At 47.0% G+C, this 12,217-nt stretch overlaps 1 protein-coding gene across 1 annotated transcript in view; it reads left to right on the top strand.

The window, feature by feature from the left end:
• Window positions 1–8,900: 8,900 nt before the first annotated feature.
• ankfn1 (ankyrin repeat and fibronectin type III domain containing 1) overlaps window positions 8,901–12,217 on the top strand; it is a 49,305-nt gene continuing 45,988 nt past the window's right edge. The window contains exon 1 of the mRNA XM_037690976.1: window positions 8,901–9,080. Coding sequence (XP_037546904.1) covers window positions 8,901–9,080 — 180 coding nt within the window. The remainder of the gene's footprint in view (window positions 9,081–12,217) is intronic.

The raw sequence follows: 12,217 nt of genomic DNA on the forward strand, positions 1-12,217 counted from the left end.
AAGAGAATAACCTTCACATCAATGTGAAGAAGATGGAGATGGTCGTGGATTTCAGACAGAACAAACACACACCTTCCCCCTCCCCCACCCCCCCGAATATAGGAGGATCTGCAGTGGAAGTGGTCTCCAGCTACAAGTACTTGGGTGTGCACCTGAACAACAACCTCAGCTGGAGCAACAACACCACCAGCCTGATGAAGAAAGCTCATCAGAGACTCTACTTCCTCAGGCGGCTGAGACGAGCTGGTCTGAGAAGCTCAGTCCTCACCTCCTTCTACAGGTGTGCAGTGGAGAGCATCCTGTGCTCCAGCATCAACGTGTGGCATGGAGGCTGCACAGCTGCAGAAAGAAAAGCTTTGCAGAGAGTGGTGAAGGCTGCACAGAAGATGTTGGAGTCAGCCTCCCCACCATCACAGACATCTACACCTCCAGATGCAGGAAGAGGGCCACCTGCATCATGAAGGACCACACTCATCCAGCACACACATTTTTTTGCCCCACTCCCCTCAGGAAGGAGGTTGAAGAGCATTAAGTGTAGAACCACTAGACTGAGGAACAGCTTCTACCATGAGGCTGTTAGACTCATGAATCTCTAACCAGGATTATCCATCCATTATCTTTACCCGCTTCTTCCATTTTGAGTCACGGGGGTCGCTGGTGCCCATGTCCAGCAATCACTGTGCGAGGGGCGGGGGACACCCTGGACAGGTCTCCAGTCCATCACAGGGACACATAGAGACAAACGAGACAAACAACCATTCACTCTCTCACTCACACCTAGGGACAATTTAGAGTTACCATCAGCCTAACATGCATGTTTTTGGTCTGTGGGAGGAAACTGGAGCACCCGGAGAAAACCCACGCATGCACGGAGAGAACATGCAAACTCCACCCAGATAGGCCCCCGAACCGGGATTTGAACCAAGAACCTGCTCGCTGAGAGGCAGCAGCTCTACCAGTTGTGTCACCGTGCTGCCCTCTAGGATAATCACTGTGAAAAATCACGTCATGTTGCAGTTGATCTGTTTCATGTTTCTGTGTTCATTCGTGGTCATCTGCTCACAGACTCATGTTCTTGCTGCTGTTCGGTGTATTCTCTTTATACTATGAGTGCTTAGTGTATTTTTAGTTAATGTTTTTCTTAGTTCATATCTTGGATCTTATTACCGTTTTTCTTTACTACGCTTGCTCCGGACCGTCACCCAGCCGGCCTGGGGTCCCGGCTGCTCGGGGTCTGCTGGAGGACCTCTAGCTGGAGCTAGCAGAGCCAAATACACCAATAAAAACAGAGAAGTGTTGAAAGATAAGAGGTGTTTAAGCACCATCCAACAGTAGAAAAACAACTCTACTAAGTGTGTTTGTGATCTAGAATGAAAAACTGTGCAAAAGATAAATCCAGAAAACAAAAGACGACTCGAGCAAACAAATTACTCGAGCTGCAGCAGAGAAAACAGGAAGTGACACAATACGTCTCACCATGAACGTGCAACGTCAGGAAGGAGAAGCACCAGTTCTCCCAATCCAGTAATCAGGATTATCACCGTGAGAGGAAAAACTGTAGTGCTACTTGATTGTTGATATGTGCTGCTGATCTCATGCTGCTGATCTCATGCTGCCGTGTTCATTCGTTCTCATCTGCTCACACAGACGCATGCTTGTGCTGCTGTTGTTCAGTGTATTGTTTTTGTACTATGAGTGCTTAGTGTATTTTTAGTTAATGTATTTCTTAGTTCATATCTTAGATCTTATTAGTTTTCTTTTACAATTTTTACTTTTGTTGAATGTAACTGGGACCCTGTGTACACAATTTCGTTCCATCACATGTACCACAAATGAATGACAATAAAGAAACCTTGATTACTGCTAATGCTTATTCTACCACTTTTCATGCTATTCAAGGATTCAAGGATTTTTAATTGTCATACTAGCTCACATTTGCGCGTTTATGGTACGAAATTCAGGCTCAGGTCCCAGATCAAGAAGCCTAACAATTAATAAATACATAAATACAAGAGTATAAATATTCATTCAACCTTTATTTCTACAGGTAAATCCCATTGAGCCTCGAGGACTCATTTACAAGAGAGACCTGATTTAACAAAGAACGATGACAACAATGGACAACAGCAACAACAATAAACAGTTATAAAAAGTCATACTGCAGGTTTTTTTTTTTAAACAAATAGGATGGCTAAAAGAAAGGTGACAAAAACAGCTAGATTCTAAGGTTAATGTAGGAAACTAAAAACAGGAACATGTCTGCATTGGTCCCTGCCAGGAGTCCAACAGATTCTTAAAGACACTTAGAGAGGTCAAAGGTCGAGAGCTTCAGATCTTTTTACAAGATATTCCAGGAAACAGGAGCGGAGCAGGAGAAGGTCCTTTTGTCTAGTTCAGTCCTCACTGAGGGAACACTGCAGGTAATGATGTCCTGAGAGCGCACGCTGTAGCTGCACTCACACAGAGACATGTAGAGTCAGAGAGTCAGAGTTTCTTTATTGTCATTCGCACCTCATGTGGTACATGTGGTGGAGCGAAATTATGTTCACAGGGTCCCAGTTACATCCAACAATAAAATGTCTAAGAAAAACAGTAATAACATCTAAGATATGAACTAAGAAAAACAGTAATAACATCTAAGATATGAACTAAGAAAAACAGTAATAACATCTAAGATATGAACTAAGAATAACATCAACTAAATATACACTAAGCACTCATAACATAAAACATTGAACATCAGCACAAACATGAACATGAGTCTGTGAGCAGATGAGCACGCATGAACACATCAACATTGAAACAGATCAGCAGCAACATGAAACAGATCAGCAGCAACATGAAGCAGATCAGCAGCAACATGATATGGTTTTTCACAGTGATTATTCTGGTTAGAGATTCATGAGTCTAACAGCCTCAGGGTAGAAGCTGTTCCTCAGTCTAGTGGTTCTACACTTAATGCTCCTCAACCTCCTTCCTGAGGGGAGTGGGGCAAAAAGTGTGTGTGCTGGGTGAGTGTGGTCCTTCATGATGCAGGTGGCCCTCTTCCTGCATCTGGAGGTGTAGATGTCTGTGATGGTGGGGAGACTGACTCCAACATCTTCTGTGCAGCCTTCACCACTCTCTGCAAAGCTTTTCTTTCTGCAGCTGTGCAGCCTCCATGCCACACGTTGATGCTGGAGCACAGGATGCTCTCCACTGCACACCTGTAGAAGGAGGTGAGGACTGAGCTTCCAGACCAGCTCGTCTCAGCCGCCTGAGGAAGTAGAGTCTCTGATGAGCTTTCTTCATCAGGCTGGTGGTGTTGTTGCTCCAGCTGAGGTTGTTGTTCAGGTGTACACCCAAGTACTTGTAGCTGGAGACCACTTCCACCGCAGATCCTCTTATGTTCAGGGGGGTGTAGATGTTTTTTTTCCTTCTGAAGTCCACAGTCATCTCCTTTGTCTTCTTCACATTGATGTGAAGGTTATTCTCTCTGCACCAGCTCTCCAGGTGTTCCACCTCCTGCCTGTAGCTGGACTCATCATTGTTTGTGATGCATCCCATCATCGCTGTATCATCTGCAAACTTTACAATGTGACAGCCTGGATGGGTAGCTGCACAATCATACGTGAGCAGAGTAAACAGGAGGGGGCTCAACACACATCCTGAGGAGAGCCAGTGCTGAGGGTTGTGGTGGAGGAGGAGAGGTTGTGGATCCTCACTAACTGTGGTCTGTTTGTTAAAAAGTCTAGTACCCAGTTGCAAATGGAGGGACTTAGTCCTAGTGTGGATAGTTTGTCCATCAGGGTTTGGGGGGTCATGGTGTTGAAGGCGGATGTGAAGTCCACAAAGAGCATACGGACGTAAGAGTTTTTCTGCTCCAGGTGGTTGAGCGGTTCTCACGGTATGCGTACTGATGAGGGTCCTCGTTGATGTTGATGGTTGTTTTGATGTGAGTCACCACTGGTGCTCATGGCCATCTATCACTGGGTGAGAGGTGGGGGGGGGGGCACCCTGGACAGGTTGCAAGCCCGTCACAGGACCACATAGAGACAAACAAGACAAACAACCATTCATGCTAATGCTAATTATACTACTGTTTCCTGGATGTTGTTTTCTTGTTTCCTTTCACTTTCAGGTCTCGTGTAGCTAAAGGCTCAGATTTAAAAAGATTTATAGACTTTAGAGATCAAAGGAATAGGTTGAACAGGAAGCTTTAAATCTGAGTGTTGCAGCATCTCTGGAGCCCCCCCCACTGCGCCGCTCAGAGGCTCGCTCCGCCGCCCCTCCTCCACAGCTCTGAGCGCGCGCACGTGATGCGTCGCCGGTGAACAGGTGTCTCTCGCTGTCAGCTGGAGCTCCAAGCAGGCAGCAGCCGCTCGTTCAGAACCAGGACCAGGTCCGGTCCGGGGGGAGCTGCTGCTCGTCCGTCAGCCGAGACGATGATGATCCGGACCTCAGCAGGACCTGGTTCTGCCTGAAGGCTTCAGTCCGAGAGCAGAGAGCTTTAACCCTCGGCTGCTAGGATAAACCTGCTGCTGATCTGTGAGTATCAGAACATCTGAAGAAGTCCTGACCCGATCCAAATGGACAACTTTAGAGCTGCTGTCAAGCTGGAGTTCTGGTGCTGCTCAGCAGGAGGTCAAGCTGCTGCATTCATTAAGATCTGTTTTTTTCTGGGGACAAATGAACGGATCTGGTTCTGGTTCTGGTTCTGGTCGTTTGCAGAGTGTGTTTTAGAGCTGATGGAAGCCGTTCTGGTCGTTTTGGACCTGTTGTGGTTCTGGAGGCTGACTCCTGTGTTTGTTTTCAGGTCGGACAGTAAGATCGCCCGCTTGGCCCAGAGGTGGAACCACGGGTCCGCAGGAGATGTTCTGAAACCCCTGTACTGCACGGGACCGACCCGATCCTCCCTGTGCCTGGACAGGTGAGCTCACCTTTAACACCTGAGGCTGGTTCTGACCCAAACAGAAACAGCAGAGCAGCCGCTTCTCTTTAAATGTTCGGTCCACTTCTGGTATTTACTGTTTAAAGATGTTTTTAACAAACTGGACCAGAACCAGAACCTGCACAGAAATGTTCTGATTGTTGTTTACTGACCCAAAACTTAAAAAACAACCAGAGACAGAACATGATGTTCTGTTCAGACGAGTCATTACACTACTGGTTCTGAGTGGGATCGCTGACTAACGACCCGGTTCTGACTGGAGTTCTGACTGATTCTGGTTGTGGTTCTGGTGAGACTTCGAGCTTCAGCTCCTCCACAGAGGTTCTACAGAACTGAGGTCCAGAGGCTGGCTCAGCTGCTCCAGAACCTAAATGTTCTGTGTTTTGTTGCCTCCGTGTGCCATTTGGGTCATTGTTCTGAAGAAGGTTCTGGTCCAAGATCTCATGGTACATGGTTCTGTCCGTTGCCCACCCTATGAGGTGAAGTCTTGGTGACCCAAACCGTGACCCGGTTTGTGGTTCTGTTCTCAACGTCACCTGACAACCGGAGCAGAGGTCAGGATTACAGTTCCCATCATGCATCGCTCCCCTCTGAGCGTAGCGGCGCCGACCCTTTGTGGTCACTTTCGGGTCGAGCTGCTGATAAATGGTTGCCGTGGTTACCGTTCACCTGTTGACTGATGATTTATTTACAAACAGGTTTGTTGATCAGAGTCGCTTAAACAACATTTACTTGTAAACAACAATAAAGAAGAATAAACATTTAATCTGACGCCCTTTCGAGGGATTACATCAGAGGCCTGTTTTATTTTGAAGAGACCTGACAGGAAGTGAAGTGCCTTTAACCTCACTGAGAGTGTTGGGGAGGAGCATCAGCGACTACCACTCGTATAGGAACAGATGTCATCTGATCTTAATCTTCTGAAGACACTTTAAAGCTCGGCAGGTGATAAGCAGTCGGTCCGGTCCAGTCTCGTGACTGTTCCTCTACAGGGACAGCCGTTTTGATCCACGCTGACAGATGAAACACTTTGAAGAAAAACCTCTGATTATTTTAACAGAATGGTTTAAATTATTTCTTTTCTTTTGTCCCGTCACTCGTAAGCAGAACCAACTGATCCGTTTCCCTGCACTTGACTCGGCACATGTGGTTCTGTTAGAAGCTTTTCAAGGCCAAAAAGAGGTTCTGTTCATCACGAAGCGCTCGCTGAGCCTTTCAGCCTTCATGTGTGTTTCTGCTCTGAAGCAGCACAAGTCAAGGTGAACTTACACAACACTCCTCAGTCACATCAGGCTGAAGAGGTCCATTCAGCAGAACCCAGCCGGCCACGGTGCTGCTGAAGTCCATCAGAACCAAAGAAGTTCTTTGATCCTACTTCTAGTTTTCACAGAGGCAGTCTGAGGTACGCTGTGGGGGGTGCTCCGTCGTCGTTACAGGCTGTTCGGTCCATATACAAGCGGTCTGAGAGTTGGGTTCTCAATGCAGGCAGTAAGTTGGACTCCACCAGGGCTGCCCGTTGTCACCGATTCTGTTTAGAACTTTTATGGACAGAACTTCTCGATGCAGCCAATGGGGGGGGGGGGGGGGGGTCCAGTTCGGTGGCCTCAGGATCCATCTCTGCTCTTTGCAGATGATGTGGTCCTGTTGGCGTCATCGTGCCGTGATCTCCAGCTCTCACTGGAGCGGTTCTCAGCCGAGTGTGAAGCAGCTGGGATGAGAACCAGCACCTCCAGATCTGAGACCATGGTCCTCAGTCAGAAAAGGGTGGAGTTTTGTTTGTGAGTGAGGGAAGAATGACGCATGAGATTGACAGACGGATTGGTGCAGTGTCTGCAGTATTGTGGACTCTGTGTCGGTCCGTTGTGGTGAAGAGGGAGCCGAGCTGTTAGACAAAGCTCTGTTTACTGGTCGGTCTGCATTCCTCTCCTCTGGTCTTGAACTCTGGTAGAGACTGAAAGAATGAGATCGTGGATCCAGGAGGTTGAAATGAGTTTCCTCTGCAGGGTAGCTGGACTCTCCCTTAGAGACAGGGGGAGAAGTTCAGTTATCAGGAGAGACTCGGAGTAGAACCACTGCTCCTCCACATCAAGAGGAGCCAGTTGAGGAGGTTCATCTGGTAAGGATGCTCTCTGGGTTCCTCCCTAGGAAGGTGCTTCGGGCATGTTTGACAGGGAGGAGACTCCGGGAAGACCCAGGACACACTGGAGAAACTACATCTCTTGGTTGACCTGGGAATGCCTTGGAGTCCTCCCAGAAGAGCTGGAAGAGGCTGTGGAGAGATGTCTGGCCCTTCCTGCTCTGATGCTGCCCCCGAGACCTGAGTCCAGAACAAGATGGGTGGATGGATGGTTGTCTGAGGCTTACTTTCTACTCGGTGTTCCTGCATGGAGTGTTGCCCCTCCCCCTCCATCACCATGGCAACCAGTGCTGTATTACCCATCATGCTTTTCTTCCTCCTTGGTCTCCATCATGGCCACCCCCGTAGGTCCTTTATTGGACCTTGGATGTTTAGGAGGCTTCAGTCAGAGGGTCGGCAGGAAGCAAGAAGAGGTTTGGATCTGGACTTTCAGAATAGAAGTCTGCCCTGCCCTCCTGTTGGAACTGAAACATTCAGGGAACCATCTGCCGGGCCTCGGGAGGTCCACTCGGACCTCAGAACAGTTTATGGGATAGATCGTTTCAGACCATCAGAAGGTGACTGATTCTCCATTAAAGTCCAGTTAAACCCGACAGGTCAGTGGTCCAGAACCTGAGCTCCGACCGACGGAGTGACAGGTGACATGCATTCCTTCAGCTCTGTGGAGCAAGCTGAGATTCTGTCTCACCTGGTTCTGAACACTTGGAGTTCTGATCCGAGAGGCTGGGTCTGTCTGGGTGCTGTATCTCCACATCTGAGTCTGTCAGAACTGGACCTGCTGAACCTTCAGACCCGTTTAACCACATCCTGAAGTAGCTGGGCCCAGCAGGTCCGTTTCAGCCTTTCTGTGGTTCTGGTAATCACAGGTGAGTCGTTAACGAGTCAGCAGGTCAGCAAACATCCACCTCCTGGCTCCAACTCAAAAATCAAGTTTCATCAGAACCGGAGTTTAAAGTCCGGTCCTCAACCTGGACTGAGGGGCTTTACTGGATCTCTTCAGGACCGAGACCTGGTCCTCCTCAGACCAGAGAACCGTTCTTCAGCTTAGGGTCTGTTCATTCAATTAACTTTTATTAATTGGATTGAACCCAGGACCTACATGATGTGAGGCAATATGCATAACCACTGATCCACCGTGCTGTCCAGTGGTCCTGCTGGAAGGTGAACCTCCTTCCCACATCTGATGACGAGGGACTGAAGATCTGGACCTGCAGAATCCAAATATCAAACAGCCATTTAACTGTGAATACAACCGGGCCCAGACGGTTCTATGACTGACAGCTATTGTAGTTCACACTGACTGCAGCGGGTCCAACAGCTCTGAAATGATCAGAACCAACATCAGAACCTTCATCTTTGTCCTATAATGAACTGAACCAGCCAGGCGGGGTCACATTCATCCACTGATGGGCTCCTCCAGGGGAGTGAGGGGACCAGCGTCTGCTCAGGGACACAACATCTCAGGAATCAAACCTCCCACCCTCAGACTGCTCTAACCGCTGAGCCACAGCTGTCAGGAATCAAACCTCCAACTCTCAACATTTACATGGGTTCACTTTCCTATGGACCCACCACCTGCAGGAGGGGAGTCAGGTGCCCTGGGGGGGGGTGGCTGAAGGCAACCTTGGTGTTCTGAACTCGGCTGGCTCCTGGGACCTGTGATGTTCAACATTTGACTCTTTAATTGTAACGAACCCGTTAGAACCAAAGATCACGTTTTGTTCTATCAGACGGTCTGAAGAGCAGCACAGATATTACTTCCTGTTTCCTACTTCCTGTCTTTGTCACCATGTCTGTCCTCTGTCTCTCCTCCTCAGACGCTTCCCGGGCATCATGACCCAACAGATGCAGAACCTGCAGTTGTCCCAGACCAGGAAGTGTCCCGGAGGGCCAGCCTCGCCCAGTGCCGCCAAGCGCCTCTACCGAAACCTGTCGGAGAAGCTGCGTGGAAGCACCTCCTCCTTTGAGGATGCCTACTTCTTCGGGAAGACAGACCGCCTCCGAAAAACTTCGGTGAGTTTGATGTTGTTACCATGGAGATGCAGCATCTGTTTGCCCGAAAAAAACCAAACTTTATTTACAGTTTCTGACCTTCCTCTGGTAAAAGGTCTTCATGAGTTTATTTAGTCACATCCAGGAGAGTTTTGGTGTCTTCAGTCTGAGGAAGAAAGTTCAGCTCAGAAATGCAATAAAACAAAACCTTTTTTTATTTTTTATTTTTTTACAAAAACGAGTTTATTGATAGTTTTGCTTTTTTATACAAAAAAACAAGAGAACACAAAACAAAAACCCCTCCCACACCGGACCAGTCACACATACACAAACTGCACAGGCATTGACAAGTTTTCAACAAACGATACAAAGGGTTGCCTGGTGTCCCAGAATTGTCTTACAGAACCCCTCAGGGTGTGTCTGATATTTTACAATTGGATGTGGTACATCACTTCCCTTACCCAATGTATATATGCTGGGGGGTGTGGGCCCTTCCAATTGCACAAAATTAGCCTTCTGGCCAGAAGAGAGCCAAAAGCAATCACATCCCTCTCACATTTGCTGAAGGATGTATTCACAGGGACCACCCTGAACAGTGAGATGAGTGGTGACGGGTGAACAGTTTGGCCACATATTCCAGAGGAGGTGTCAAATATAGATTGTCAACAAGTCTGCAGTTTGAGACAGGTCCAGAATGTATGCAGGAGTTTAGCTTGAGTTTGTCTGCAACAGTTGCATGCAGGGTCCAGATCAAGCTTGATCCTGGACAGCTTGTCTTTGGACCAGTGCAGCCAGTGCACACCCTTGAATTGGATTACAGCATGTCTCAGGCAAGTTGAAGGTGAGTGAATGTTTTTAATAATCCTATTCCAGATTGAGTCCGATATGGGTTCCTCCAAGTCCACTTCCCATTTCAGTTTAAGGGAGTCCAAACTGGATTCATGGTATAAGCTGAGCACTATATAGATTTTTTTTTATTCATTCAACATTTATTTATTCAGGTAAATCCCATTGAGCCTCGATGACTCATTTACAAGAGAGACCTGATTTCAACAAAGAATGATGACAACAATGGACAACAGCAACAACAAACAGTTATAAAAAGTCATACAATTGTTTTTTTTACAAATAGGATGGCTAAAAAAGTAACAAAAACAGCTAAAAAACAGGCAAATGTAGAAAACTAAAAACAGGAACGTCTGCATTGGTCCCTGCCAGGAGTCCAACAGTTTCTTAAAGCCACTTAGAGAGGTCAAAGGTCAAGAGCTTCAGATCTTTTTACAAGATATTCCAGGAAACAGGAGCGGAGTAGGAGAAGGTCCTTTTGTCTAGTTCAGTCCTCACTGAGGGAACACTGCAGGTAATGATGTCCTGAGAGCGCACGCTGTAGCTGCACTCACACAGAGACATGTAGGAGGAGATGTATGAATGCAGCAGACCAGGAAGTGATTTAAAGATGAAGATGTACCAGTGGGAGAGTCTGTGTGAAGTTAATGGTGACCAGTTAACCAGTGAATACTGGGTGCAGTGGTGGGTACGATAATCACAGCCAGTTATGAATCTTAGTTTGGACATCGTTTTACTCTTGTTTGGACATTGTTTTGGACACTGTTTGGACACTGTTTGGACATTGTTTTGGACACTGTTTGGACACTGTTTGGACACTGTTTGGAAACTGTTTGGACACTGTTTGGACACCCTGCGTGGCTCCAAAGCCTCTTGTCTCTCAGAATGGAGAATCAATAAAGATATGGTTTGTTGTCTCTAATCGTGTTAGTGGTGGTGTCTCCAAAGCGTCAACTCTTGTCTTTCACAGCTGTAATTGGATCAGTACCGAGCCTCCTCAGGCTGCTTGTTAGATTGTGGACACTCTGGTGTCTCCTCAGCTGATCTCAGGTCAAATCTGTCCTTCAGGACCAGAGTTCGATTCCTTGCTACATGGTACTTCGGCTGCTTGTTTGTCTGTGAAGTAGCTCGTCTGCCTTTGACTTCATCATCGTCACAGCCTTCCTCCTGCCACTCTGTGAAACATTTGGTCGTTGACACTCGTCGTGTGTATCGGGTCTTGGTGTGTGTGTGTGTGTGTGTGTGTGTGTGTGTGCTGACATTTACAGACCTGCCGCAGAAGCAGACATGAAAGAGCTCATCAGACGGAGGAGGCGTCGAGCAGCAGATCAATACTCAGAACTTCAAGTACCACTCTGACATTTTACTCACTCACTGAATGAACTTTTAAAACCCACCTGGACCCAGATGATAAACCTGGATTTGCTGCAGGACCACCAGTCCAAACCATCAGAGTCAGATGGTTCTGCAGCCGGACCAGCTCCCTACAAATTTGACCTTTGGTGAACCTCCTGATTCTGGTCTCTGAAGACGCTTTACAAACTGTAAAAAGACCAAGATGGACCAGAACTTTCAACATGCCTCTGAACATGTTCAGGTAAAGAAGTGAAACTGAGAAAAACACAACCAAGTCCAAGAAACCCTTTGGAAAAACTGTTGTCATCCAGACCACTTTAACAGGTTACAGAAATGTTTGGATCAGGATGGTCTGCATCAGGATGGTCTGGATCAGGATGGTCTGGATCAAGAAGTCTACAACAGGAGTCTGGATAAGGGTGGTCTGAATCAGGAGGTCTGGATCAGGGTGGTCTGGATCAGGAGGTCTAGATCAGGAGGTCTGGATCAGGATGGTCTGGATCAGGATGGTCTGGATCAGGAGGTCTAGATCAGGAGGTCTGGATCAGGAGGTCTAGATCAGGATGGTCTGGATCAGGAGGTCTAGATCAGGATGGTTTGGATCAGGATGGTCTGGATCAGGAGGTCTAGATCAAAAGGTCTGGTTTAAGTGTTTAAAAGAGTCTAACATTTGCCAGGAACTCAAATCGAGTTCATTCAGGATTAAAATGTTCAGGTTTTACATCAAAACCGATTAAAACAAATTAAATCTACATAAAGTAAAACCTTAAATCCACTAAAATACCGGTAAACAAATTCTGTTTTAAGATCAGCTGGAGTTGTTAAATAAATCCTCAGAGCTCCAAATATTCAGGAACATCTGATGAAATTGAGATAAACATAAATTCAGAATATAAAGTTTAACTCTGAAGACTGAAGACATATATATATATATATATATATATATATATATATAT

This window comes from Nematolebias whitei, chromosome 17, assembly GCF_014905685.2.
Source record: "Nematolebias whitei isolate Nwh7 chromosome 17, NemWhi1, whole genome shotgun sequence".
Taxonomy (NCBI): domain Eukaryota; kingdom Metazoa; phylum Chordata; class Actinopteri; order Cyprinodontiformes; family Rivulidae; genus Nematolebias; species Nematolebias whitei.